General features: G+C 43.7%; 1 protein-coding gene across 1 annotated transcript in view; it reads left to right on the plus strand.

Moving 5' to 3' along the window:
* Positions 1 to 11,041: 11,041 nt before the first annotated feature.
* UBE2Q2 (ubiquitin conjugating enzyme E2 Q2) overlaps positions 11,042 to 27,393 on the plus strand; it is a 48,955-nt gene continuing 32,603 nt past the window's right edge. The window contains exon 1 of the mRNA XM_074601391.1: positions 11,042 to 11,553. Coding sequence (XP_074457492.1) covers positions 11,368 to 11,553 — 186 coding nt within the window. The 5' untranslated portion in view covers positions 11,042 to 11,367. The remainder of the gene's footprint in view (positions 11,554 to 27,393) is intronic.

The raw sequence follows: 27,393 nt of genomic DNA on the forward strand, positions 1-27,393 counted from the left end.
TTGTATGAAGAGAATATTTTTGTTAATGACTCTAGAAATCATAATTTTGATAATGACTCTAGATCATAATTTCAGTCTAACACAAGCATTCATGCTCTCAAATTAAATAACTATTTTGATATAGCTGCTCACATGGTATCTTGTGTTTTTTTCTTTAAAGACTCCGTTTCTGGATTAAGTATTTAAGAACTGCTATTTTCATTTTAAGGTATGTGTTAGCACTCAAGGTGTCTGAGAAAAGTATGAAAATATCCTTATGCCTCCAAGAAAACAAACAACAACTGGAGACAGATTAAGAAAACCCTACATGTATTTTACTTCAAAAATCTGGGGGTTTTAAAAAAATCTTTTAGTTGGGCCCGTGTTTTATTGTTCTTTGAATAGGTGTCAATGTTGAATATTCAATTCCTGTTGCAAATACATTTATAAGGTAACATGTAATGTTTTACTCATTTACATTAACTATAGTGTTTTGTTGCCCAGATCATACTCCAAACAAAATACTTGGAGTACCTCTTCAGTGACTGAATGTTGTCCTTCAGATAGGACCTCATTCAAAGCTCGCTGGACTTGATGGGCAGGCTTCCACTGGAGCTCAGTGGGCTGTTTATCAGATTAGATACATGGTTCAGTCTGTATATTCCCCATTTATAATTCATATTTATTGGTCCCATGAGTTGCATGGAGTTGTTGCTATTGCTCTGGCTGGACAATTTGGGTAACAAAACAGTGAGAAGCACAAATTCAGCAACATCAGGTCCATTAAAAGTTAATGCTTTGACTAATTTGACCTACCCACAACTGTTACAGCTGTTCTAGAAAGCTACACATTCGCGTCTAGTCTGTATTTGTGCCAAAGAGGCCTGGTCTGCAGATCTTCAATAGATAAGGTGATAGTAACTCCACAGTGAATTCAGTGCATTCATGATGCTTTCTTACAGCAGAAAAATGATAAGATCCCAAAGCCATAAGCTTTTGTGGAAACGAAAGCAGGTTAATAAATGTGGCTGAGTCACAATTCACTTCCAATTCAGAGAATGCTTGTGGACAAATCTTCCTGCTATTTACTGAGCTCCACCAGCTGGTAAATCACTGTGTGTTTCTAAAAGCTCTTCTTGTAAAAAGTTAAAATTCTGTGAATTGAAAAATGGTTTGAAAATGTTACTGGCTAATCTCCTTGCCTGAAGAGGAAGATTAAGCCTTTGTATAACTGCAAAGATAAATCAATGAGTATGCTGTTGATTTTGCTGATTCTACAGTACCTGGACAAAAAGACAGTGTCTCATCTCTAAAAACATTTTATTAAATAGCATGATTGATGCGAAGAATGAATAAGAATTCATGCTCAGCCATATTCTCTCACAAGGCCAACAGCCAGACAGAGGGATAGTTTCCTAGATTAGTTATTTGGGTTAATATTACTATATGTATTTAGTTAATTTAAGCCCAGGTCAGCTGTCAAGAAGCTGAGAATGAGACAGAGGAAGGTGACAGTAAACCGCTTTTCTCTCTTATGCTTATGGGGCTCATGTTCAGTTTTGACGTAGCTCACATTATCTCTGGCCAAGCACAACTGCAGGCTGGGCAGAGGATGGCTGGAGAGCAGCCCTGAGGAGATGGGCTTGGGGGTGTTGGTGGATGAGAAGCTCAACACGACCTGGCAATGTGCGCTCACAGCCCAGAAAGCCCCCCCTGCCCTGGGCTGCATCCCCAGCAGCTGGGCAGCAGGGCGAGGGGGGGATTCTGCCCCTCTCCTCTGCTCTGGGGAGACCCCCCTGCAGTGCTGCCTCCAGCGCTAGGGCACCAACAGCAGAAGGACATGGACCCGTTGGAGTTAGGCCAGAGAAGGCCATGGAGATGCTGGGAGGGCTGGAGCCCCTCTGCTGTGAGGACGGGCTGAGAGAGTTGGGGGTGTTCAGCCTGGAGAAGAGAAGGCCCCGGGGAGACGTTAGAGCCCCTTCCAGTGCCTAAAGGGGCTACAGAAAAGGTGGGGAGGGACTCTTGATCAGGGAGTGTAGTGGTAGAATGAGGGATAAAGGTTTTGAACTGAAAGAGGGGAGATTTAGACTAGATATTAGGAAGAAATTCTTTCCTGTGAGGGTGGTGAGCCCCTGGCCCAGGTTGCCCAGGGAAGCTGTGGATGCCCCATCCCTGGAGGTGTTCAAGGCCAGGCTGGATGGGGCTTTGAGCAGCCTGGTCTGGTGGGAGGTGTCCCTGCCCATGGCAGGGAGGTTGGAACTGGATGATCTTTAAGGTCCCTTCCAGCTCTAACCGTTACATGATTATCAGTCTAAGAACTTGCGCTGTTTCAGTGCGTTCCCTGCAGTCCATCGTAGGCCATGGATAAAATTGGATTGACTTTCCTGAATGCCTGAAAACAATTTCAGAACAAAGAAAAGGGCCACTGCCTTCTTTTATCAGTATCTCTTCTTTTGTCCTCAGGGTGGTTGACATTACAGGGCCTTTTTTCTCCTCTCAAACACACAAACTATTAAAACCCTCCAGCCCTGGTGAGCCTGTACCTACTTCTCCTCCCGTGCCACTGCAGTGGACCAGGATGCACCGAGGGGCACCGCCTGGCCCGGGAGAGCCCTGCAGCTGCAGGGACCAAAGGCCCTCCAGGCAACACTTGTTTTCCATCCTTTTCCTGCAGCAAAACCTCTCGGCACTAGGTGGTAGTGTGTAATCACTGAAAAATGCTGGGGCTGCCAAGAGGACCTGACAGAAATCCTTGCTGAGCCCAGCCTTGTCAGGGCTGCTAATGCTGTCAGAGCACAGCAGAAATTAAAACGGGGTTACCTGTGTGGCAAGACTTCGCTTTTTGAAACGTATGGGCCAGAGGAGGTTTCTAAGCAGTCTCAAATCAACTTATCTTTTCCTACAGCTCACCTTATCCAGCTTGCCTTGCCACCATGAAATCGCAGTTTTCTCCCTTGGCCTTCCCTATCGTGCCCACTTTGGGCCACCCTTGTCCCCCCTTGGTGGCCACTCTTGGCAGCTCTTCTGTGCTACAGCATTGCTTCCTCAGAGATTTCTAGAGTCACTTACGTCAAGGTGGCAGGAAGCTTTGGGCCAACATTCAGGTTGCATTTTCTTCTTCACGGTTTAATTGCATTTTTCTTGCTTAAATCCCCACCTTCCTTTGTACATCAATGCTAAATAATCCCTCTCTTTATTTAGTGCTTGCAGATATTGGGAGACAGAACACAAATGCATGCAGGGCCGTGCAACTACCTGTACTATTGGTGATATGATACGACCGTGTGCTGATGCAGGGAGGGGTTGATAAAGATCCTTTAACTCCTTCCCTCCAGCCCTGTTCCTCTCTTGCTGTCCGTGTGGAAAGCTAGCATTTCCCCATTTAACTATCCTTTAGATAAAGTGTTTATATGAGACTGGTTCTGCAAGCCAGATGAAACTTCCTCAGCCAGGTGGGGGACAAGTTAAGACTCTTGTCTAGAGAAAAAATCACCCTGGTGAGCATATTGCCACGCTGCATTGTTGTAGGTGTCACAGATCCCGTGTTGTTCTGAGCTTGCTCTGTGTTGTGCCTGGAGCTAAAGTGAGGGCAAGCCACTTTGGGGGGTGTAAAGGAGGGTCCTAATGGACATTGGCTGCATTGAGAAGAAGCTGGCTCTGGTGTTTAGTCCTTTTAAGTCCCACTTCAGAGATCTGTCCTACAAGTCCCACACTTTGCTCTGATAATTTTCTGCCAAGATCACAGTTGCAGCATTCTAGGTGCAGTTTTGCCTCGTGTTTATCAAGGAGCTTTCCTTTCGTTATGCAGTGATACTGGCAAACACCACCCAACTTTATACTGACCTGGTTCTTAACTGCTTCTTGAACTTGTTTCAATTTGACAGAAACCTAAAGTAAAATATTATGTTCCACAAATTTTCTAAAAACCAGTGACTAGCTAGAAGAAAGAAAGCGTTCCCCCTTTTGGAAATATTGATAAGACCCCTGGTCTTACCCCATCCCTGAACCAGAGCTCATCTGCGCATACATAGAATATACTGGACAAAAAGGTGGAACCTTATCTATAAAACCATTTTCTTAAATAAACAGATTGAAGTAAAGAATACAATGGAATATACCAGGCAGGGTAGATTCTGAAACCAGCCATGGCATCTGCTCCATCTCCTCTAGACAAAACATGTGGTGAATGTGGGTGGAAACAGGGAGAATCCTGTGGAAAGTAAGAAGTGTGGAGACACGGGAAGGAACTGGGAAAAGGTGAGGGGGTTTATAGCATGAGATCAAGTGAGATGCAGTGTGACAGTGATATAAAAATGTAATCTATAGGAAACTAGGATTCACGAGGTTTGTGGCTTATAGATCAAGGGGTTGGGGTTTATTTACTATTTCTGGCTTTTCTGCATCTCTTGGAATTATGCTTTGTCCTCATTGTTACTCAAAATGCCTCTCTGTGTCATCTGATAATTTCATCAATGATAGTCTCTTCTAGGTCACCGTGAAAGTCTTGAGATCGGCTCTATGACAGCACTACTGTGATCCATTTTAAACACAGTAAGTACCTTTCCCTGCTCAGTAATTTGCTATTTTTATTCCTTGTTCACGATTCTTAAGCCAGCTGTCAAGCTATGTGGGTGCTGTTATGTCAAAAGAGATGTGAATTAATGTTACATTCAGACTTTTGTGGTTCAGTCTTTCAAATGTTTGTTTAAAGCCAAGCATGTTGATTCTGCTACTTCCCTTTTACTCACTGATGTTGTAAATCTATAGGAGGTTCCCTTCCTTATAAACTCCAGGGCAAATATAACTGATAGTGAGTCTGTTACCCTTCATCTTTTTTAGTGGCTTTTTGTGCTTGTAATTTGTTTCCAGCAGGAAGAGAGTCAGATTTACAGAATGGGAATTGCTTGGATCATTCTTTTCTGAAGCTTGGTCTTGCATTTGATTCTCTGAGGCTGTTTTCTGTGGCTTTTTCTCAGGCAATTCTTCATACTTTAAGTCATCTTTATAATGGAAAAAAATTCTTATCTTTTTTGTCCTTCTTTCACTCATAAAGATACATGGGTTAATTTTCCAGATGTACTTCACCAATTTTTTTTTTCAGTGCTATATCTACCAAACTCAATTTTGTGTGTTTGATATTTAATAGTTACTAGATGCGGAGTATGTAAAAAATCCCATACCGGGGCTTGGTAGATCTTGACTTGTTGGTCTATGGAACCCTGTGACCTCCAAATCGGAGAATGATTGAAAATCACTGATCTAACTCACCAATATTTTAATTCCTGTGAATATTGTGTGATCTTGGTAAACCATAGTCTGTCCTGCTGCAGTGATAGTGAGAAAAAACTGCTTATGGTGTGCACTAGGGAGCAACTTAAGATCTGAGATTAACTGATTCCCATAAAACCTTCAACATCAGCTCAAATGAATGTGCCACCTCTCATTCTGCTTCTCTAGGGACCGTGGGCCCTGAGTCTCCTTCCACCACTCTACTCCTTGTCCCCTGGGAGCATTCTCAGCATGAAGGGATGGATAACACCCCAAGTATGGACTCTGACAGTTCCAATGGCACTTGCCTGCTTCCCTTGAGAAAGGAGGGTATTAGGACAGGACTAGACACAGTGGAGTTGTGAATGTTTCAGTCTACAACAAGGCTGTGAACAGGGCTGCTGTAGAACGGGCCCCAGACTCCGGGTGTCTTGCCTCTTCTCAGACAGCTGGGTTCCGTGTATAAACAGCGTAAGCAGGACAAATCCCAGCACTGGCACCAGCTCACTGTATAACTTTGATAAAGTCTCTTCCGAGTTAGTGTCAGAAATGAAGTTAGACGAGTTACTGCAGTGCTACACCATGGCTGGGTCCTAAGACCGGTCTATACACCCGGTTCTGCAAAAAGACCCAAAATGTACATGACTTCCCCCACATATAAAATGAGGCTGCATCCTATGTCTGTTTTGGTGTGACACTGGTAGGGTTAGTGTTTGTGCAGCACTTTGGACATTCTGTTGAGGATTTGAACAGGGAGAGTACTGTCACAGGCGCTGCTTTGTTCCCCAAAATCTAGACTTATCTACAAAAAGTAATGAGTAAATGAGAAGCCCCAGATGGTATGGTTGCTGTGATGCATTCGATTTGTGTTTTCCAGGCTAACTGATGTGGTGATGTCTGGCTGTGCTTGCAGAATCTGAAACAATAACTCTGACCTGCCCAGTTCATCTCAGAGCCTGCCAACTCAGATGCCCTGCACTGATATTTTAAATATAGACAAAGTTAACTATTTCACTGCCTATCAAAATAAGAAAAAAGGGGATGAAGGAGCTGCATATTCAGCTGTGATTAAGATTGCATCTCAGCACTGTGAGTACTTGATCTGGGGATCTGCCCATTTCCCTGCCTCCCCCTCCAGCCAGAAACGTATTTAGCAGGACTGAGCCTGGCATCTGACCTCTGCTCCTGTCCATCCCTTTTAAGCTTCTGTGATGGCAAGGGACGATAAGCTTGCTGAGCCCTATAAGGCTTATGACTCTGTGTGGATCCCCAGGAAGGGGTGCAAGTCCTAGGGAGTCCAGGGAAGGTGTGTTACCATGCTCTGAACAGTGCTCCGTGCAGCTACCTCTTCCCTCACCCAGCTGGGTTTGGAAAAATGATACTGCATTTTCCTTTTTTCTCTAACTTGTTCTGTTATTTTATTAAATGACATGCCTCAGATATGGCTGCACAGCTCCTTATTGCTTTCACAGATGTGCTTTTCATCTGCTTTTAAGAAGCTATGTGAGCCATAAAGGAGAACACTAGATGTATTCCCTCACTGGGCATTTTAAAGTACGTGCAAGGAGTTCGGTTTCTGATGTGTTTGTACCCTGGATTCTAATCCCTGTCTGCAGCATTGCAAGACTGTGATTTAACATGGCTTTGCTTTCCTGTGGCACCTTTCTGCTAATAAATTAATTCCCACAATTTTCATATGGAACAAAACCATATCATTAACCTTGCTTTGCAGACGCTGTTCGGCTTTTGACTGTTCTGAAATATACACCGTTCATATATATATATATGTGTAGCCAGAACTGCAAATCCACAAACAATAATGAAATCTTCACCAAAAGATTATTGCCATTTCCTCTCTAGGATTACAAACACTCTTCAGTGGCTGAGTGAAAATACCCTAAAGAAGGGACCTGTTTGAGTCAGTTGCTGACAGTTGCAGGGATGGACTCAGAGGAATTGTAACCGAAAACTGCTCTCTGACCATCCTGGGTAAAGCCATGCTACTATTTTATTTTATTTTTAATTATTTTTGTTTAAATGTTAAACTCAGGGCCATAGTATTTGAGTGCCTGCGGACACCTCCTTGACCCCTATCCCTGAACATCTGTATTGCTATCTGTCCAAAGCTGCTTCTAGGACAGGTTGGTTTTAAAATGCCTTCTTAACTCTTAAAGTCTTTAAAAGCAAAACAGATATTTGAGGGACTAAGCAATCCTGTGTCCTCTGCGTGCCATGCTTCTTGAAACGGCATTGTCCAGCCATTTAATCACCTCTTATACACTGATGCATGATTTTTCTAAAATGCTTAAATGCTCTGAAAGTGATTTCATTATTGAAGCAAAGACTTTGATGCCGTGAACTCAGAAGTTGACGTGAAAGCCTGGCTTTGGTGAGCAAGACAGCTTGGACTGTATCTCGGAAAAGCAGGATCCTCTTGAATCTTTCAGCCTTTGCCCAAGGTTTCAGGTAAGCTTCCTGCCTTATTCTTCTCTTTATGGGTATCGAGTATTGTTTGTCTTTTCTAGTCTCAGATTCTGCTCATACCTGTGAAAAAGTTTAATTGTCTGTTCTACCCTGGATCAGCTATTATCAAACTGCATCATCCATCACTAAAACCAATTTACTCTTCCTCCCATCTCATTAACTTTATCCTTTTCTTTCTCCTTCTGCTGAGGTTCAGGGTTACAAAAGATCTGGGCCTTCCTTATTTCTAAAATGGCAGTTCCTTCTTTGGTGCCTGCCATTTCTCTCAGGAAAGTGACATCAGAATTAAATAGAAAGACCCTTTCTAAGGCCTAGGCTGTAAATGAGAGAAGTGAGGTCAAAAAACAAAACGATAAACTATTATGGGAAAAACAAATCAGTCCTCTGCTAGGCACAAACACTCAACTGAATGTACAGGAGCTTCGCTCGGGGGTGCAGCTGGAAATACAGTAGACCTGGAAAAGGCAGTCACAGGAAGAAAAGGACTGAAATTAATCTGTGCTCTGGAACATCCTTTCTTTGAGCCCCAAACAACTCTTGCTTTCATCAAAGCCCATCCATCCTACATCATTGTTCATGTCCTTCTTAATGGCACATCCTGAACTCAGCTTTCCTTCAGTTACCTTCACCCCTTGCTACCAGCTCTCTTGGCTCAGCAGGGACATGCCTAGCTGATGTGTTGGAAACAGAACTGGCAGTAAATGCCAATGGGAAAGAAAATTTTTGTCTAAACTCTGCCTCCTTTTTTCTTGCCAGTTCTACCCAAGAAAGCAATGAGGGATCTGCTGGTTTTTCTGAGAGTTTCAGACGAGGACTCTTACAATATGTTTAAATGAAAGGGAGGGAAAAGAAACAAAGAAGGTTAAGAAGGTATGCTCTCTTTGTAACAGAGAGGTGTTCAGATATATGATAGGTAGAGAGAGGTTCCCATGGTGTTGAAGATGTACATGCAGGAAGAAAGGTAAAAAAAAAAAAATGGTGCTTACAGGCAATATAGATCAAGGGAACTTAAGAGCATCTGTAATTACTAGAATCTGATGCAGTGCTCTTGAGGGTCTTTACCGGGATTCATTTCCTTTATTACCCAGCGATGTCAGGTCTTCCCCTCTGTGCATTCCTTTTGGTCTTTGGGAGACTCAGGATTCCTGAGTCATCTTGTGACCAACGCAAGATTCATGTCAAAGCCTCATGGCAAGTCCCTGAAGGAAGAAACAGGAATGAGTCAGACATGACGAACAACTCTTTACACCTCTGAAGCAGCCTCTGCATTCCAGAGAGCGAGGCAGCCCCAATGTGTTCTCAAGGTCTTATCACAGAGATGAATTCACAGGCGATGTCGCAGCTTGCACAATGCCTGCTAAATACAGGGAACTGCAACAGAATTTAGGGGAGTGGTGGCTGTGCAGCTGCATGTTGCTTCTTGAAGCCTGCAACAAAAAGGCAGACTGAAGGAGCTGGGGAAAGCTCTACACCAGAATGAAACAATATATGGCTTGCAGGACATGCTTGGCCAATTAAGCCATTTGTTTGGCCTGCCAGATGGTCACCATGATGTTTGGATCACTGGGTGTCTGAGAGGGGTTCTCATGCCTTCCGCCAGGATGCCAGCTAGTGCAGGCGAGGCGTCCCCCCAGCCGGCACACACGCACCTCTCTGCTGTGCAGCTGCCCAAAACAATGGGGTGTCACAGTCAATGGAGAGGCAGAGGAGAGGGAAGGTAGATGAGAAGGCAAGGAGGATGGAAGACCAGAGGTTGTGACAGAGGCAGTTCTGGTAAGGTATAATGAAAGGTGCAGTTTGAACTTGCTAAGCCTACCCACCTACCTGCTGCGATGAGGCGTTCTAGGCCAAAATCCTGTTGTATGAGGGAAACAGGACTGAGTCACCACATTCATTCCTTTGCTGTTTCATGCATCGCATCATGTAATGCTGACAAAGGCGGATCTGTTCAGTTTTGTCCCTGTTGTTCCCATAGAAAGGCTTTTCCAGGCCCTTTCTTTCTAATAGGTAGACTTGTAATTTTCTGCTGTTTGTTTATAGCTAATTTGCCCTTATATCTTCCCTTATCTCTTAAAGGTCCTCGCCCTGGCTGTTGATGCATGGACAGACAACAGTCATATCCACTCTGTCTTGGCTTTGCAGGCGATACAGGCTGAGCCAACAGTGGCAGTTCAGCCTTTCTAGGAAAGCTGAGTTGCACATGCTGTATAATAGCGAGTCTCTCAAATGATACCTGAAAAAAAAACAGGTCTTTCAACTCTGTGGACTTCCTGGTATCTTTCATTCAGAGTATTTAACCAGTGTCAATCCCTCCTGGCTTCTTTTGTAGCAAAGTGTGTTCTCCGCTGCTCTCTTTGCTGGAAGGATAGGAGATTTCAAGCCCACAAATCCGTAAGACTTCCATATGCTTGGAGTTGGGCATGTGCATAACTGTTTTTCTGGATCAAGATTAGAGTTCTCACCACTTGACAAGATTCAGCTTGTGGTTTGTGAAATGCTGCCAGTTTCTCTGGAATTAAAGATTTATATAAAATATCAATGCTGGGGGAAAAAAAAAGGCAATTCCCTATTACAGGTTTGTGTGTGTACTGCATTAATTAAAAGCTGGTTGGGAAACAAGAGGGACACTCTGCAATGGTATTACTTGTATCACAGTAACCTCTTCATGCTATGTGAGAGTTGATCCTTGTTCCTAAAGAGTTGTCAACTGTCTATAGGCAAAGCCGAGATGGAAAGGGACAAATAAAGGTGCAGAGATGATTTTTCCAGTGTCAGGAAGTGACAGAAATAGGGACAGCATCTCTTGATCCCTGAATGTAGCGAGTATTCATTTTACTCTGCTTTCGTGCTTCGTGGTCCTTTTTTTGGGCATAAAATGTGGTACAAACAATTACGGAGGAACTTAAATGCAGCACTAACAATTTTCCTTGGCCTCTGTAGTGCTGCTTCTCAGCCTGCAAAGGTCGGCGCCAGGTTTTACTTGTCTGTTCCGTCAGAAAGGTCGGGCCAGACATTCCCGGTGTATGCCGGCTGACCGCTGGGAGTACTGGAGGGCCGCCGGGATTCCGCGGTGACAAGCGCAAACCCGAGACGCCGTTTTTTCTCAGCAAAAATAAAGAGCGCGGGGAGACCGGGGGCGGAGGAGCAGAACCGCGGGTGAGCGGCTCTGAGGGGAGGGCTGCGAGCCGGGGGTGCCCGGCGGTGCCGGGAGCGGGCGGGTCAGCGCGGCCCGGGCCGCAGGGGGGGGTGGCGGGGAGGAGCCGAGGGCCGGCCCGGCCCCGCTGCGTGTGTCCCGGGAGGAGGGCAGGGCGAGGGCGGGGCGGCTGGCGGGCCTGGCCCAGCCCGCCGGGGAGGAAGGGGAAGGGGGAGCGGGCTGCGCTGTTGCCCTTTTAAGCGAGCGAGTGGGTGCCGGAGGCTGGTACAAAGGGAGCCGCCGCCGCGCTCGCCGTCCCCGTTCCCCCCTCCCCCCCCGCCCCCTCCCCGCCGGCTGGGGCTGCCCCGGCCCCCCCCCGCCCTCCCGCCATCTTCCGCCCCGCAGGCGCGGCCGGGGCCAGGGTCGGGCCGGGCCGAGGCGGAGGGAAGGCGGCGGCAGAGCGGGCGAGGCGGCGCAGGCCCGGGCCCGGAGATGAGGCCAGGATGTCGGTGTCAGGGCTCAAGGCCGAGCTGAAGTTCCTCGAGTCCATCTTCGACAAGGACCACGAGCGCTTCCGCATCGTCTCCTGGAAGCTGGACGAGCTCCACTGCCAGTTCGTGCTCCTGCCGCCGCCGCCGGGCTCCGGCCCGCAGCCGCCGCCGCCGCTCACCATCCACTGCAACATCACGGTGCGGGGGCCGAGCGGCGGGCCGGGGGCGGCGGGGGAGGGCCGGGGCACGGCCCGCCCTCGCCATTGTCTGCGGGGGTGCGGGGAGGGGGCGCAGCCCCGCCGCGGGGGTGACTCAGCACCGGGGGGGGGGAACCGGGGCCTCCACCCGCCGCGGGGGCCGGGGGGCTGCCGGGGCCCGCTTCCCACCCCAGGCTCTGCCTTCCGTCCCTGCTGCTGCCGCTGTGACTAAAGTTAGGCAGCGGCCGCCCCCGGCTCCTCGGGGGGCTCCTCCGGGGGGAGCCGCGGGGGAAGGACGCGGGTCGCCGCTCGCTCCGGGGCCGGGAGCTGCCAGCCGGAACAAAGGGCGGCCGGGGCCGGGGCAGCGGGGGAGAGAGCCCCCGGGGCAGCGGAAGGGCGGCGGGGGGAGAGTGGCGGGGCCCTCCCTGCCGCCCCCGTTCCTCCGGGGCACGGGCAGCGTTCCCCCCCGCTGCCCCGGGCGGTGGGAGCCCGGCGGGGAGGCGGAGGGCGAGCGCTTGGCGGAGTGCGCCACACCGCCGCGGCCTGCGCCGCCCGCCCGCCGCCGGCGCGGAACGGCCCCGCGGGCGGGCCGGGGGCGGCCGGGCCTCCCCCTCACGGCCCTGGGGGCTGCGGCGGCGGGAGGGACGGGGAAACTTCTCCTTTGGAGGGACAAAATAGCGCCGCCGGTCTCCTGCCGACTCGCGGTGTTACCGTCACGGTGGCTTTTAAACTCGTGGAGGGGCAACGAGCAGCCTTGGCGAATCTGAGGGACTTGTACCCACGGTTTGCTTTGGCATTTCTTATTTCTGTGTTTTGGGGTCCTTCCCCCCCCCCAAAGTCGTTGGGGCTTGTGCGTTCTGAATGAGTGGGAGGGAAGCAGAATAAAACATTCAGTGTTGTGTGCCCTGGTAAAAATCCTCCGTGTTTTTAAAAGTTTAGGGCCTAAACTTGCCAAAGGATTTGAATATATTGGCGTCTGTGACTCATGTACAGGAAGGTGCTGAAGGTTCATTTTTACTGGTCTGGCTGCAGCTATAAGTGAATTCAAACGCCTTATCAAAACGCAGCTTAAGAGTAGAGTATTGCAAAAATTTGACTAGGTGAAAATAGGGTTAGTACGTTTGGGTTTGAGGAAAGTAAGCTGTACAGCTCTCTTATCTTTTGCCTATAAAAGGATGAAAGTTTCAAACTGTGGAGGTAGAAAGGTGCACATAAGTGTAAATATTTGAGTACTGAAAGATGGAAGATGTGAATGCAAACCAGGCAAATCTGATGATCTTGATCAGATCCTTACTTGCCTTAAAGTAACTTTATGAAATTAAAGGAGACTTGTTAAGAGGATCTTTCAGGTTTCACAGTTAATTGTCATGAGAAGTCAGTTTTGTGGTCATGGGGCTGGTGTTTATTTTACCGGACACTTGTATATACTTGTAAGACATAAGATGTTTTCTGTGGTAAAATAAGCAAGATGCTTTGGTATTCTTGTTTTTAGACATGACCTATCGGATGATGGATTGTCTGACTTCATTTAATTTTTTTTTTTCTAGTAGATTGTTTCATTGCTGAGGAGTTTGGCCGTTTCTTTCCACACAACATGATCTGTTTCATAAGTCTGTCTGTCTAAAGAGTAAAATAAAAGGCCTGATGATTGTGCACCCTCAGTTGCCAGTTGAATTTGATGGGTTATTTCTTTTTTGTCAAGTGACAGCTCACAGGGAAGCCAGTAGTAAGTCTGGAAGGTTTTGGTGCCTTGGATTTGTGCTGTGGTGTGTATCTACTTCTGAGGTTGCTTTTGTTGTAGCTACTTGATAGCAATTCTTTCTTAACTTGCAAAGAAATATGCCTGCTTACTTGTAGGCCTTTGGTGGAGGTGTGTCTGAGCAAGTAAGAACAGGGCAAGGTCACTCTTAGGATTTTTATGTGTTATTGAGGAAACAGTGTCTGCAATCTGCTATTACAGTCACTTGCCCTAAAGGTGAAGAGGTCTTTTGCGTGCCGTTAGCATTGTGGCATATGAACTTGCAAAAAGAACAGGAAAAAGAGCTATTTCAAACCATAGAGCCGAGACTTCTGCTTTGAAAAAAAGCTGTGTCTGAGCTTCTTGAAACTTCTGTTTCACAGCTGTCTGTGAGCAGCTTGGTGCTTTCCAATGTTGACTAATTTTTGGCTCTTCGAGGTAGGTGGCTATTTTCCCCATCTGTTAAAAATAAATGGGAGAGGGCAACCTGAGATACAGAGGTGGCTGTCTTGAAACAAGTGGGCAGCAGATGACGGAGCCAACAAGAGAAAGCTGACCTCTGGACTTCTGTCCTAGTTTTTTGACAGAAATGTAGGAACTCATAAGTGTGACAGAAGTGATTTTTATTTCATTTTTTTTCTTAATCTCACCCCATCTAATGGAGTCTCTTGGCTCTGACTCGTAATTGCCTCCATTTTTTTTCTGTAGGTACTGTACACTAGGAAAAGCATGACTCTTGTTTACTGTGCCTCAGTGGATCTGCAGGTACTGTGGGAACTACAACTTCAAATGGCAGTAGTAGCATCCAAAAGCTGCTAAGGCTGTAAAGTTGTTGGTAAATGTTTTCCTGGGGAGACTCACCCTCTGTATCAGAAGCTGCTGCCTTATTGCTCTGGTTTTGCAGTGCAAATCTGTAACTTTAGCTGCTTGCTCCTTCCAACCAGTTTAACCCCTACAATACTGATCAAGCCAGGATATTTCCCTTACTCAGCAAAAGCTTACAGTAGATCGTGCGTCTGGACTCTCAAGAATGCTGTTAAGGGGAAAAGTGAGCACAAAGCTCAATAATCACTTCTTTCTTTGTGGTTCTGTTTGGGTACCTCAGTATTTTACCTAAAATGAAAGCTGTCTAGCAGTCTGTACAGATGCTGAAGTTACTGGATGGAGAAAAATATGGTGGGGAAGGATGTTTCCAGTGAAAAGAGACCCGATAACTAAGTTGCTCTCATCTTCACAATGGATCTCTTTCTTTTCTCCAGTCTAGAGAGAGAAGGCAGAGGAAAGAGGAGGCATTCTCCTGGAGAGGTGAGGGAGATTGTCTGCTTAGGAGCTGCATGGATCTCCGCAAGTTTCCTAGACTAAATTCCGCAGGCTGATTAGAAGTCTGCCCTGGAATTTCTCACTGGGTTGACTTTCTGATTGTCTTCAGTATGAGTTTATAGAACTGTCAAAGTTAAGCGTTTGCTGTAGCATCTCAGGAATAGTCTACCAGTGATACTGAGCAATGCTTGAAATTAAAGCAAGATATATTTTACTCAATAGTTCTTCTGTTTAATAAAGTAACAGGTAAACTTTGTCCAAGTCTGCCCTTCACTGTTTCCGGTAGTGACCCATATTGGAATTTAAATAGTTAATCAGATTATTTTAAAAGAGGCACTTTAGGGTGGAGTCTTCCCTGTCAGAAACATTGCTGCTTATTCTGGAGAACTGTCTTAATTATTGAACTTGTTCAGGCTGTGTACCTTCACATTCCCATTTTGTTATGCCAACAGCAGCGTCTCCCTTCTGGAGTTTTATTTCTGTTTATCTCAGGTTTTGTTTTCTTTTAACGGCAGTATTCCAATTAATCAAGTTCAATAAACCAGTGTCCTTTACTATATGTATTTATCCTGGTCCTGTGTTGCATGCTTTTTGAAATAGTATCAAAACAGTGGCCTTACTTAGAAGAGTGTGTTTATTGATCATGACTTACTAGGTAAGTGTCTTTCAGTGCAATCTGTAGTTTCAGTTTGGTACATTATCAGACTTTTCTCATAGTACTCCAAAGGGTCTGTTAGAATTATTCAATCTCTTCCATGTTATTGCAAGAAAAAGGACTGTTTTGGACTGCTGTAAAACATCTCTTATTTTTTATATAATCTCTTCAGAGAGAAACTGGATATTAATCTCTGTCCACCCATACACAAAACAACTATGTAAATTCTGTTTCCTCGAGTAGCACTTGCAGATAGAACAGGGTTTCTGCCAGCTCTGTGTGGGAGCAGATTTTGCCCCAAACAAATACTGGGCCCTGATGTGCAGTGATATCCTTCATACATTAACAATTCAATTCAAGTGATACATCTGACTCCAGTATACTCTTGCTTCTCTGCTGGAAAGAAGTATCTTCTGCTTTCGCTGAAAAATACCCTGCTGCTAAATCGGAGTTAGAAGCTACTATGAAAGACTTGAAAAGGTTGCTGTCTACAGATAACTGCAATTGATGGGAGAAGACTTTATTTTCCCTTCGAAACCAGAACGGATGAAAAGATATTGCCTGTGAAGCTTTTGACAAGTTGGGTATATACAGAGAGTGAGTGTATTAGAACATACGATAGTTCTTCAAAGGCACAGGATTTTTAATATTAAATGCACTCTTAGCTAATGCCTAGACAGCTGATAACCTTTTAAAAAGGATATTTATTTGTACATAGAACTAACCACATAATAAATGAGGCTTTCAGTTCAAACCACAGATATTTGTTGGGTTTTTTTAGATCACTAGTCATCTGTAGTGAGGTTAAGACCTTTGTTTTGCAGCAAATGGATATAAATGCATATGGACTAAAAGCATACACTGCTTTATCTTGATAATATGTACTTTTCTAACTAGAATTAGATATACTTGGAGTTTTTAAAAAGGCAGTCAAGTAACTACTATCAAACATAACTTATGCAGTAGAAATTGACGTTTCTCTTACTTAGCAAACCAAAATTAAGCAAACAAAAAAAAATACTAGAAGAGTGAGGATTTTAAGTTCTCTTTGTATACTGAGACTGTAATTGGAAAAGGAATATTGCAGAAAGGAGTAGGAGGAATCTTTTGGGTCTGTAAGACACAGGACCTTACTCCTCTGACACCACAGCTTAGTTGTGCTGCGTGTTGGCGGCTGTAACAGTACTGCAGGGCTTTGCAGGTCAGTTCTGTCCCCTCTATAATGTATGAAGTGCTCCTAAAATATCCTGGAAAGCCACAGTGGTGGGCTTCAAATATAAATTCTGGCTCATGTTGAGGTTTTAATGTACGGGAAATTACACTTATTTCAAATGGGTTACTTAAGTGAGTTAATGACATAATAATTTCAGAACGGGGACTGCTGCGGTCCTCAAAAGAGCTCTCCCTGCACTTTGATAATTAAAAGAAGTTTTATAAAAAGAATTTTATTCTTTTTTACTCAGCACGCTTCCTCATCTTAATTGTTCAGGAGGTTTTTGTAGAAGGCTAAAAGATATCTGGTAATTTTTGTATGTTTTTTCATATTCACTAATTTTAAAGAGACTAACTTAGAGCAACTTCCTAACAGGCATTTGATGGTACATGATGGTTGCCTGTGATCTGTGTTGCCAAAGATATTTCCTTTGCATCAAAACTGGAGCACTGGTAGTTGGCCTTACCAGAGACCTTTCTTAGGCTTCAAGAAGCAAGAGTATGTACTGCTACTGCTACTCCTGATTTTGTTGTTGGTTGTTTTTTGTGGGTTTGTTTCTGGGGTGTGTGAGGGGGAGGCAGGGCAAGCTAAGATTTTGGCTTTTCTTTCCAAGCTTTTTATCAATGAAATGAGAAAAAATTAGGGAGTAGTGTAGGAAGCGCATTCTGTTCTGGAAAATAAAGTTGCACTTCCAAATACATCGTGGCAGTCTGTCTACAGTGGAACACTGTCAAATCAGAAGTTATTAATGGAGTTGATCGAGCGTGTTCCCAAAAAAAGGGTAACTTCAACAGTCTGACTTAGTCATGAGTTACTCAGACTAGAATGAATCTGCAGGTGTTCTTTCTGTGTTATGCCAGGGCATACCATATATTGACGAATTGATGACATGTCGATATCCTCAACGTGAATTAGAAATTACGATTGCTAGGAAGAACAAAGTGTGATTGCATCCTGCGCACTCTGTAATAATGCTGTTGCTCGTGGACCAGCAAAGGCAGTGTGCCCCGTGAGGTGGCCAAAATTGAGTTTACTGGATTAAGGACCTGGCTGTCATGTAAAAATTCCTTACTGGGTTATTGTTAATCTGGATGGTTTCCCAGTCTGGTTCACTGCGTGGCTGCACAAACAGCTGTACCGTCACAACAGAGGGCATAGGAATAAGCGAGTGCTGGGGAAGAGTGCTGAAGCCAGCATTGCCGACAGAGCTGCTTGCCAAGCGCTGGCTGGGTCCTCAGCGGCACTTGGGATCATTCCTGTGTGGAATACCTGAGCCGGCAGCAGGCTGGTGGGCCTGCATGAGTGTCTGCCTTCTTACAGTCACGGCTATATAGAGACAACTGGACCAGACTCACTGGAAGTTGTTTGTTTGTTTACTTGTAAAATCAAATTCCTTTCAGGAGAATGGAAGATACAAAGATGGAGACAGTTCGCTAAATAGTATTATTTAAAAAGGGGCAACATTTCTGCATAGGAATAAATATTTGTAGAAGCTGTTTAATAAAAATATCTACTATTTTAGACTGCTGTTCAGTACCGTCAGGTTTACCTTTATGTAGTTTTGAAAGATTATAAAAACCCTGAATTCCTGACTGAAGTTGATTTTAATTTTTTTCTTTAGTCTGTTAATGGTAACATGCCATTTTTAAGGGACACGATAGTTTATGATTTAGTAAGCATGCCACTGTATTTCTTCAGCTGCAAGCTTTGTAGAAGTGAAAATGACCTGTCACCAGCTCATAGAAGACAACTGGAAAATTAAATGACTGATCATAGTAAGGAGGGGCTATTTAATATTTCAATCTTAAATCAGCCAGCCTGTATTCAGTGCAGTTGAAGCTAACGTGATCAGAGTAGTTCTCAGTTGATCTTTGCTGGAAACAAACATACTGGTTCGTTTCTGTCTTACTGGCTTCTTGCTTCCAGCTCTAATCTTTTAAGTGTGGTATTAAAATAATAATCTTATGTGTTTTGTTTCTTTTTTGTTATCTCATGCATACAAGGCATCCTGGTGTATTAAGTCCTGTAGAGCAGTTAGTGTGTGATTTATTGAGATTTAGTTTGGACTGTATTCTCCTTTCTCCCGGATCTGTAGTTTTTTAACCCCTCTGGGAGAGAGACTTCAATACGATTGCAGATCTTGTAGTAGCTTCTTCGGTGTGTATTCAGAAAGGCAGAAACATAAGCTCTGTCAGAACTTGTATGGTGGCATTAGAAAAAAAAATTAAAGCGTTCTTGTGCAGTGGTGTTCAAGATACCACAGGCTTCCTCAAATTTTTGAAGTAGGAAATAACTGTGGTAAGAGTGTGGTATTTAACTAATTAATGGTAAACATCGCTTGAACTCCATGGCACTGAATTTTTGTGTGTCGGGGACAAAGTTGCACCTAAATGGCTCTAATCTGGAGGCCCGTGACTGTCACAGCAGCCAGGGCAGGTGGTGGTGTGAGGGCAGAGCTGGGGAACCTGGTGGGTGGTGGCTGGAGAGCTGCTCAGGTGTGGGAGCAGCAGGACCTCTGTTGGCAGCAGTTCTAGTGTCTGGAGCGCTGCAAGTTCGCAAAGGGAGAGTGGGAGAAAAGGGAAAGTTGCTCTCAGAGAGGGGGAACAAGCACAGTGCCTTTGGAAGCGGTGGGGGAGCGATTTGAACGCTTGAAAGACACAAATTCCTGAAGGTAAAGAGAATGAAGAGGAGGAAGGGGAAGCCTGGATTTTTGGGTGACAGCAGGAGCAACATTGGAGTATGCGTGCTGGGGAGTAAGTGTCTAAGTGGTAAAGGCAAGAGCAGCTCTGCTGGGAGACTTCTCCAAGTTAGGCCGGGAGACAGTGTGATATGTTGCAACTTAGTTATAAGCACTTCTTCAGTTCCAGCCATATTAGAAGCCATTTCTTGCTTTGTGACACTAGTGTAGAAGATAGCTTTTCTGAATGTACTTGGCTGTATAGTTGCAGAAGTAGGTAATTAATAAGTCTTGATTAGAGATTGGGAATTCAGGCATATAAGATACTGTGCTGCTGGTAAAGAGAGTATTGGAGAATCAGATTTGCAAAATACCTTTCTCTTTAGCACGTGTGTCTGGCTGCTTATTAGATAAACCATTGCCAGCTGGAGAGCAGTATAATGCATGCATTAAAGCAGAGAACCCCTTGTGGCTGAGGGCTCTGAAACAACCGTCCTCTGACAACTGTTGAGGCGAGAGTACAGGCACAGAGCGGGTTTTCTGTGTGTGAAGAGCAAGACGGGTTGATCTGACTGCTGTGAGGGGCTACGGTAAACGTCTGGATTCTAGTCTCAGCTCTACAACCTTCTTCCTGATAAGCAAGTCGCTTCGTCTTCAGCGACGCTGTGTTCTGAGCTCAGTTTTCAGTGTGGGTGATCTGTAACTTTATTTGTTGCTGTTCGTAGTATTGGCAATGGAATGTTCCTTAGCTCACAGCTGGGCTGGCCATCAACAACTGTCACTTGCTACGCTGGTAGCTAAGTCGGGCTTAGTGTCAAGAGTTGTGTTTGAGCAGCAGTACATTAACATTTGGTGGATTTTACTTTGGGTCCCTACAAAAGTGTTAACAGTGTTTGTCTTTTCTGTGAATGTCTTTGAGTGGGTAGATGGCATGCTGCATTATGATGATGATGACCTGGAGAATAAAATGTTGCTTCACAGTGAAGGACAATAATTGTGTTTTTATCAGAAAAGTGCCTTTTCTTGCTTTTATGCTCAAAGTTCATATTTTCATTCTGTGTAGTTATGTTATACTGGACAAACAGCATGCTGCCTTTTGTTTGGTAAGGGGAGTGGATGAGGTTGTGGCAACTGATAAGAGAGTCCGATAAACCTGTTTTTCCAAGGGTAATGTGCAATTTCACATGTCGGAATCAGCAGTTGGGACATTTTGTGTGGATTAAATAGTTTGAAGAATTACTGGCTGTAAAAAAAAAAAAAAAAACAACCTTCGCCATAAGAAGTGTAAGAACTGTGATGCCACATCTGTATTCATGTTTGTGACCATTTGAAGTGATGTTTTGGGCCTTTGCTACTTTGGTTGTATGTGTTTTGGCTTCTTCTAAGGTAATGATGTTTGAGCAGTGAGAGACTTAAATGTGTGTACCTGGAAAGAGACATGGAAGTAAAACAGAGAAGTAGCTTAGATTATTTCACAAACCTTGCAATTATTGGCCTCTCGTATGTACCTGTTTGAAAGCAGCATTTGCTTAAGACTTTTCCAGGACTTTTTTTTTTTTTTGTCAAAATGTTATTTTCTGTCTCAGGTGTATCCAAAGTAAAAAAGTTAAAGATTCCATAATAATTTAAGGAGAATTCCATGGGTCTGGTTTGAACAAATGAATTTGTGTGGATGAAGTTGCAAATGGCAGGCTTCTTGGGTTTTGGAATAATTTTTACACAAGTGAATTACTATTGAAATACCATCCCTGTTTGTACGTACTTAGCTGTGATCACCATCTTATGAATATTGGCACTTGCAGATGCTGCTGAATCTGTGTATTGCAAAAAGTGTTCTGTAATCTAGGCTTTCAGTTCATTTAAAAACATGCTGTAGTCCATGTGCCCTTGTGCAGAAGATGGCTGTAGAAGGTGCGAAGTGTCAGACGGTTGCACGTGCGTCTGTGAAACCCTGATGTGGCAGGAGGGGAACGGCTTTGCCCTGTCCAAGAGAGTGTCTGTTGTGAAGGCAGAAGAGTGTCCATAACCATTCTGTATGCTCTTAACAGAAACATTTCCTTGGGGTTACTTTTGTGGTGGCCTTCTGCAATCGGTAGAACTTGTTTGTATGGAGAACTACATTTACTTTTGGAACAATTTGTGATTGTAGAGTGAATTTTACAGGCGCCTATCGAGTTGTTATGGTTGTTCTGTTCCGTGAGGCATATGCCTTTGACCCTGCCTGCTCTAACTTGGCTGTATTTAATAACATAAACAATTCTAAAACAAGATACCCTGCTACAGTTGCATCACTCCCTGAAGAGTGTGCAGGAGAGGAAAACCATGACCCTGTTAGTTGCGTTGTTTTAATGCGCTCCTGAAGGTATTCAATTCTGCAGGGATGAGCACATCAGCAGAACCTAGATAGCGCAGGATTATGGGATTCTTTCACCCACCTCTTGTAAAGGTGCAAGATGATTAAGCTCTTGCAATCTCCAGGGGTCCTACCAAAGTGCCGCTTCATCGGGGATTGTCGTGTATAGGCTGTTGCTGTCAAGACAGTCATTAAACTTGAGGGTAGAATTGCAGTAATTTTCTGTGTTTAAAAGAGATACCTGTATTTGAGTCAGTTGGTACTTGGTGCCTTACCGAATGCGTGAGTTGTAATGGGTTTTCTCACTCAACTGAGTGTGGCAGCCTTTGACTTCAGGAAGAGCGTAAGAAAATTAAAGCTAATACAAACCTGCTTTCTGTGGTACAGAAACAGTTAAAGATCTCTGTTTTACTGAACTCTAGTGAATAATAGATGTCCTTCTGTTTATATGCATTGAGCAAGTTAATATTATGTTATATACAATCTTAAAATTCGAAAGGAAAAGCAGGTTGAAGTTTTCCCCTTGCTCAGTAGGGGTGGGTAAAATTCACTTTGCTTCCTCCCCACCCCCAATATTAAATTTTATTTTTAACCCCCACATTGCGTACACTTTTCTTATCTTTTAGAACTCTGAATCACTGAACTGTTAGAGTCTTCAAGAAATGCCAATTCTTTCATCTGTAAAAGTGCAAATTTTTACTTGAACTTGGAAAAGAAATGTTAGAATATTGTAATATGTTCAATAACTCAATCTGTACAACAGAGCAAATGGTGGTGTCTGGATGTCTGAAAATACAAATTTTTGGGGTTTTAGGAACTTGAGGTTTCTATGAAATAGTTTTATTTGGATTACTTCCAATGAAGTTTCAAAAAACTGGAATTGAAAGTGGCCCTTCATGCTTTCTACATTTTTTTTAATTATTCTAAAGAATGGGATGGGAGGGCAGATGACAATCTGCTGACTTTTAAGTGTTTTTAGCCTACGGATTTCACGGGCACTCAAGTACCTAGGGTAGAAAATTCTCACTTGCACTTAAGCTGCCTTTGGAAAATTTGGCCCCCAATAATGGGAAGCAATCTGTCAGTACTGTAATCACAACCAATACTCTTTTAGAACCTGTAAGGACTGGTGTTTTATGGTCATCAAGCTAAAATTCAGCTTTAAGAATATCTTCTCAAGTCCTGATATTTTTGTTAATATTAATTCTGTTTGGTTTTTTCCTCTAAAGGCAGGTTGGCACAGGTGAAAAATTCATAAGTAGTGAATGATTGACCAATAATTTCAAATAATATGTACTAAATTGTAGCTAATGGTAATTAATCTTCACTATTTTTTTGAATGTTTGTGTAGGATGTATATATGATCCTTAACCAGTGGGACTTGATTATATTAAAAAAAAAATAATCTAATTCCCCTATTTAATTCAAATGAACAAATTTGGTAGCGCCAAGGTGTCTGCTGAGGGAAAGCCATCTATGATTTGAGATCAATTACTTGATGTGTCCTTAGAGCTGCAAATGTTCACCTTGAAAAGACTGCATCAGCCCTCTGAAATGTCCTGTTACATTAGGATTTACTTCATTACCAAGATTTGTGTGAGCTAGAATGGTCTCTTGCTAGCCTTCTCAAAGCAAGTAAGCTGTTTAAAAGATCTGGGGGTTTGACGTTCTGTTGTTTGGAAATAAAGGGGGGTGGACAAAAAATTTTGGGACCGAGAAGATAGAAGTGCTGTTATGAAAATCAGCGAAGTTTTAGTTGTAGCTGGTGTAAAAAGAACAGAACTAGGTTCTGTCAATGATGGAGATTTTGCAAAAACTATAAACAGAAAAGAAATAAAATTGGTTGAATATTGTCCAGCCGGTGTGCTAAGGAGTTTTAAAAGGAAACAAAACCAAAACACTGTTAAAATCCAAGAGGATCTGGAAATTAAAGAAAATGAACAACTGTCAGCGTGTAATTGTGATTTTAAATCATAATGCTGAAGACGTGTGTCTAAATGTGTGTTCCTACCGTTTGGCCGTGATAAAATGGCTCCGTTGTGTACAGGGAGACGTGGTTACGCTATTACCTCATAGCAGACTGTGTGTACAGGTTGTTCTAATCTTAGGAATGTGAGCAAGATGTGTTGTTTTAATTTAGCAACTTCACAATTTCAACAGCATTGTAGTCATTTAGAAACAGCTCGTTTAAAAGTCTCTTCCTAACATCAAAATTGTGTCGCTGTAGCTTTAGAGAACAGGATAAAGATTATATAACATGGCAAGTAAAACAGCCTTATTGTTACGGATGAGAAAGCTTAGCTAGGATATACTTAGATGATGGAGCTCTACCCAGGAAAAGCTGTCTTAATGCATGTGTTCCTGGTATCTTCTGTCACTTTTTGCTGCTTTTTTGTTTGTTTGGTAAGCAAAATTGTTAATAAAATGTAAGTAGTCTCTGTTACAGAGGGTACATCAGAATGTCTGAACAGTGAGATCCTGTCGTCTTCTAATCTGTATTCTTCTAATACGCTGTGGTTTTCCAAAATGATGTGGCAGGTTTGGAAATTGTCCCAGTGGCGTGAGTGCGGGGCTTCACTCTCTTTGTATTTTGTGTATTTATTAGTAGGCTAAATTCGTTTGCCGCTTTCTGTTAGAGCAGCATTTGTGTTGACAAAGCTCCCGATCTGTCCTGGTGTTAATACAAAGGCTCTCCAGAAGTGATGATCCCATGCATTGTAATCATATCTGGGCTGGCTGTAAACATTCCGCCTTTGTCCTGGGTACATGCGCGGTGTGATGCCATCGCGGCGTGTCATGTCTCACTGAGCGATTGCATTCACTGCCCGAGCCATACAGCGTGGACGTGGGTTAGCTTGTGAATGCTGCCCGCATCCGAGCGCTGCAGCTTTTGCCTCCTCTGATGGATTTTTTGCTTGTAGAGAAGAGGGAAAATGTCATGTTCCAGCAGTTACATAAGAGATCTCAAACACTTCATATGGGTGATAGCTGTGCAGCTAAGCTAGAGCATACAAAATCACTGCGTGTCAGCTGGGTGCTGAAAGGCCCAAAATCATGGTTTGGGTTTTTTAGCCACTGAGAATTAATAGTAAAATAACTGCTATTCTAGGGTTCCCCTCATTAAATGTTGTCTCTGTATTTGGGAAGCTTGTGTTCCTTACATGACATAACTCAAATCCATCTCATGCAGATATGGAAGTAAAAGCTGTCTTAATTCTCTCAACAGAACTAGCTTGTGTGGAGTTCAGGTTTTTTTGACCTTACAAACCACAAGCTTAGTTCTTCATTGCATGCTACGGTGTTACAAACTCATGAGCCTGTTTATATATCAAGATCAGGATGTTTGAAGTTTGTGTGTGAATTCTGTATTTCAAAATATAGTGACTCATATCCACGTGAAACTCAGCTGTTCCAAAAATATGGATTACTTACAGATCTACAGAAACTTAGTGCCATTTATTTCTTTTAATTTAAACGAACAAATTTATTCGTAAGTCTGAAGAATTAGAGTGTTCCAACAAACTGAAAGTTTGAACTTGTATTTTAATCTGTTGTGGAAAAAGTTGGAATATGCAATTAACTATCCATATTCCAGAAGTCTAAAATTTGAAATCTTTTCTGGTACAGATGAGTGAATATGCTCACACAGTGTTTAAGAAAAGCCTTTCTGATAAATGCGTTGTTCTCATTCATGATTCAAAAGCTAAAGCAGACTAAGAATTTGAATATTTAATCATTTTTAGGGTTCAGTAATTAATTTGTGCTATACACTAGTAATGCAGGCAGTATCAAATCCTCGTACGTGTTCTCACATACAGCAGGACTTGCTTTCATTGCAAAAAATGGCACAAGTTGGAATGAAAGCAAAGAATGAGGAAGGACTGTCATTCAGTGCAGAAGGCATCAGCACGTTCAAGTGGCCACTGTAGTGTATTTAAACGCATGGTGGGATTGCTTGATCATCAAATCTGCACGATCCATCATGTCCCTGTCTAACGAAGGGTTTGCTGCAAGTTTGTTGGAGGAGATTTTTGTATAGCTCCCCCAGACTGGGGCAGATACCGGTTGCAACTGACAAATGTCCTACTGTGGGTTTGTTCATTAAATCTTTCTGGTGGTTAAAGGAGAATCAGAACTGTCAGGAAAAAAAGAATATAGACAGTGAAGAGTTGAGCTTCGTTCTGTAAGCAGTCTTCAGATTCCACGTACATTTTAGAAGAGTGGACTGGCAGACGTTTATCTTCTATAAATCATTGCAATTAATAGACTTGCTTAGACCTGGACTAACATAATTAACAAGTGCTTAAAAAAAAAAAAAGCCAAAAATACCTGTTAGGAGAATGTGCATACACCGTCCAAGTGTTGACTGTATCTGGAGAATATTTTTATTCTAATGAGTCTGAGGATTTTAAGAAGCAGATGGCTCAGTGAATCTTGGAAGGGATTTTGCTTGTTTGTTGTGTTTTCTGGTGGGAATGCTGGTGTGATCTAAAGTCAGAGTTTACCCTGTTGCCATTCTCTTAACTTCATGAGCTGGCCAGAGAAGTTCAGGTCTCAAAAATAGCTGGTTCAAAGGAACCTTCAGGCAGTAGGGCCATGGTTAGCAAAGCCTCCCTTCTGATGTTCCCCATTGTGCAGAAGGGTCCAGTGTGCAGTGTGGAAGTCTTGAGGTAAGAATATTGCGCTGTCGCAGAAGACTTTACAGGCAGGCTGCATGTTATTAAAAATGAGAGATGTTATCAGTGCAAAACCTGGAATGTCTTTAATCACAGAATGGTTTGGGTTAGAAGGGACCTTAAAGACCACCTAGTTCCAACCCCCTTGCCCTGGGCAGGGACACCTCCCACCAGACCAGGTTGCTCAAAGCCCCATCCAGCCTGGCCTTGAACACCTCCAGGGATGGGGCATTGACAACTTCCCTGGACAACCTGTTCCAGTGCCTCACCACCCTCACAGTAAAGAATTTCTTCCTGCTATCCAATCTAAATCTACCCTTTTTCAGTTTGAGGCCGTTACCCTGTGTCCTATCATTACACTCCCTGATAGAGAGTCCCTCCCCAGCTTTCCTGTAGGCCCCTCAAACGTAGCTCCTAAAAAACAATAATTTGGGAAGCCAGTGGCAGCTGGGAACTCAACCATGTTTTTCCAGCAGGGATAGTGGTTAGTCTTTCAAGAGTGTCTTAAGTGAAACCGAGGAGAAAATACACTTTTCCAAGGTACTATATTTGGTAAAGGAAAAAAGCAATTAAACTACACGTAACTACCCATCTGTTTGCCTTCCTTAGCCTTAAAATCTTGGCAAGCTGAGCACTGGACTTTCTTGACAGACATTTGAGATGTTAGGCCTTAGTTAATCAAGAATAGGTGTTCTAAGGTCCCTGCTTTGTGTATGATATGCTCCGAAGTGAAGCTGAAAGGTCTAAACAGTTTGTCTTTTCATAAGGATACTGGGAATATCGTGTATTCTTCTGAGGTATTTTTAGCTGTGATTTTAAAAAAATAAATATAAGCTTGGGGGGAGGAGGCTTGAGCTTGTTGAAAAATAAGTTTAGGCAAAGGCCTCAGTTTACAGGTGGGAATTTTAGACCTCTGGAGCTAGAACTTCCCTGGAGTGTGCTGCCAGCTGGGGATTCTGCTCTGATAGTCTGTTTTGCCAAAATGTCCTTTCTCTAGTCACATGGCTTCTTTTATGAAGTTCAGCACTTCAGCTGGAAGATCAGCTTCATGTTGTTAAAAGCCAGTTCTAACATGCATGTGTTTTTCTCCTGTTTTCCAGTGGGATAGCATTCTGTATTCTGTTAAACCGAGTACCTTTGAAATGACAGAAGCTAGATTAAGTTAGGAAGGTCTGGGTTTTTCTCTTGCACTTTGAGAGCTTGCTAAGG

This window comes from Larus michahellis, chromosome 9 (assembly GCF_964199755.1).
Source record: "Larus michahellis chromosome 9, bLarMic1.1, whole genome shotgun sequence".
Lineage (NCBI taxonomy): Eukaryota > Metazoa > Chordata > Aves > Charadriiformes > Laridae > Larus > Larus michahellis.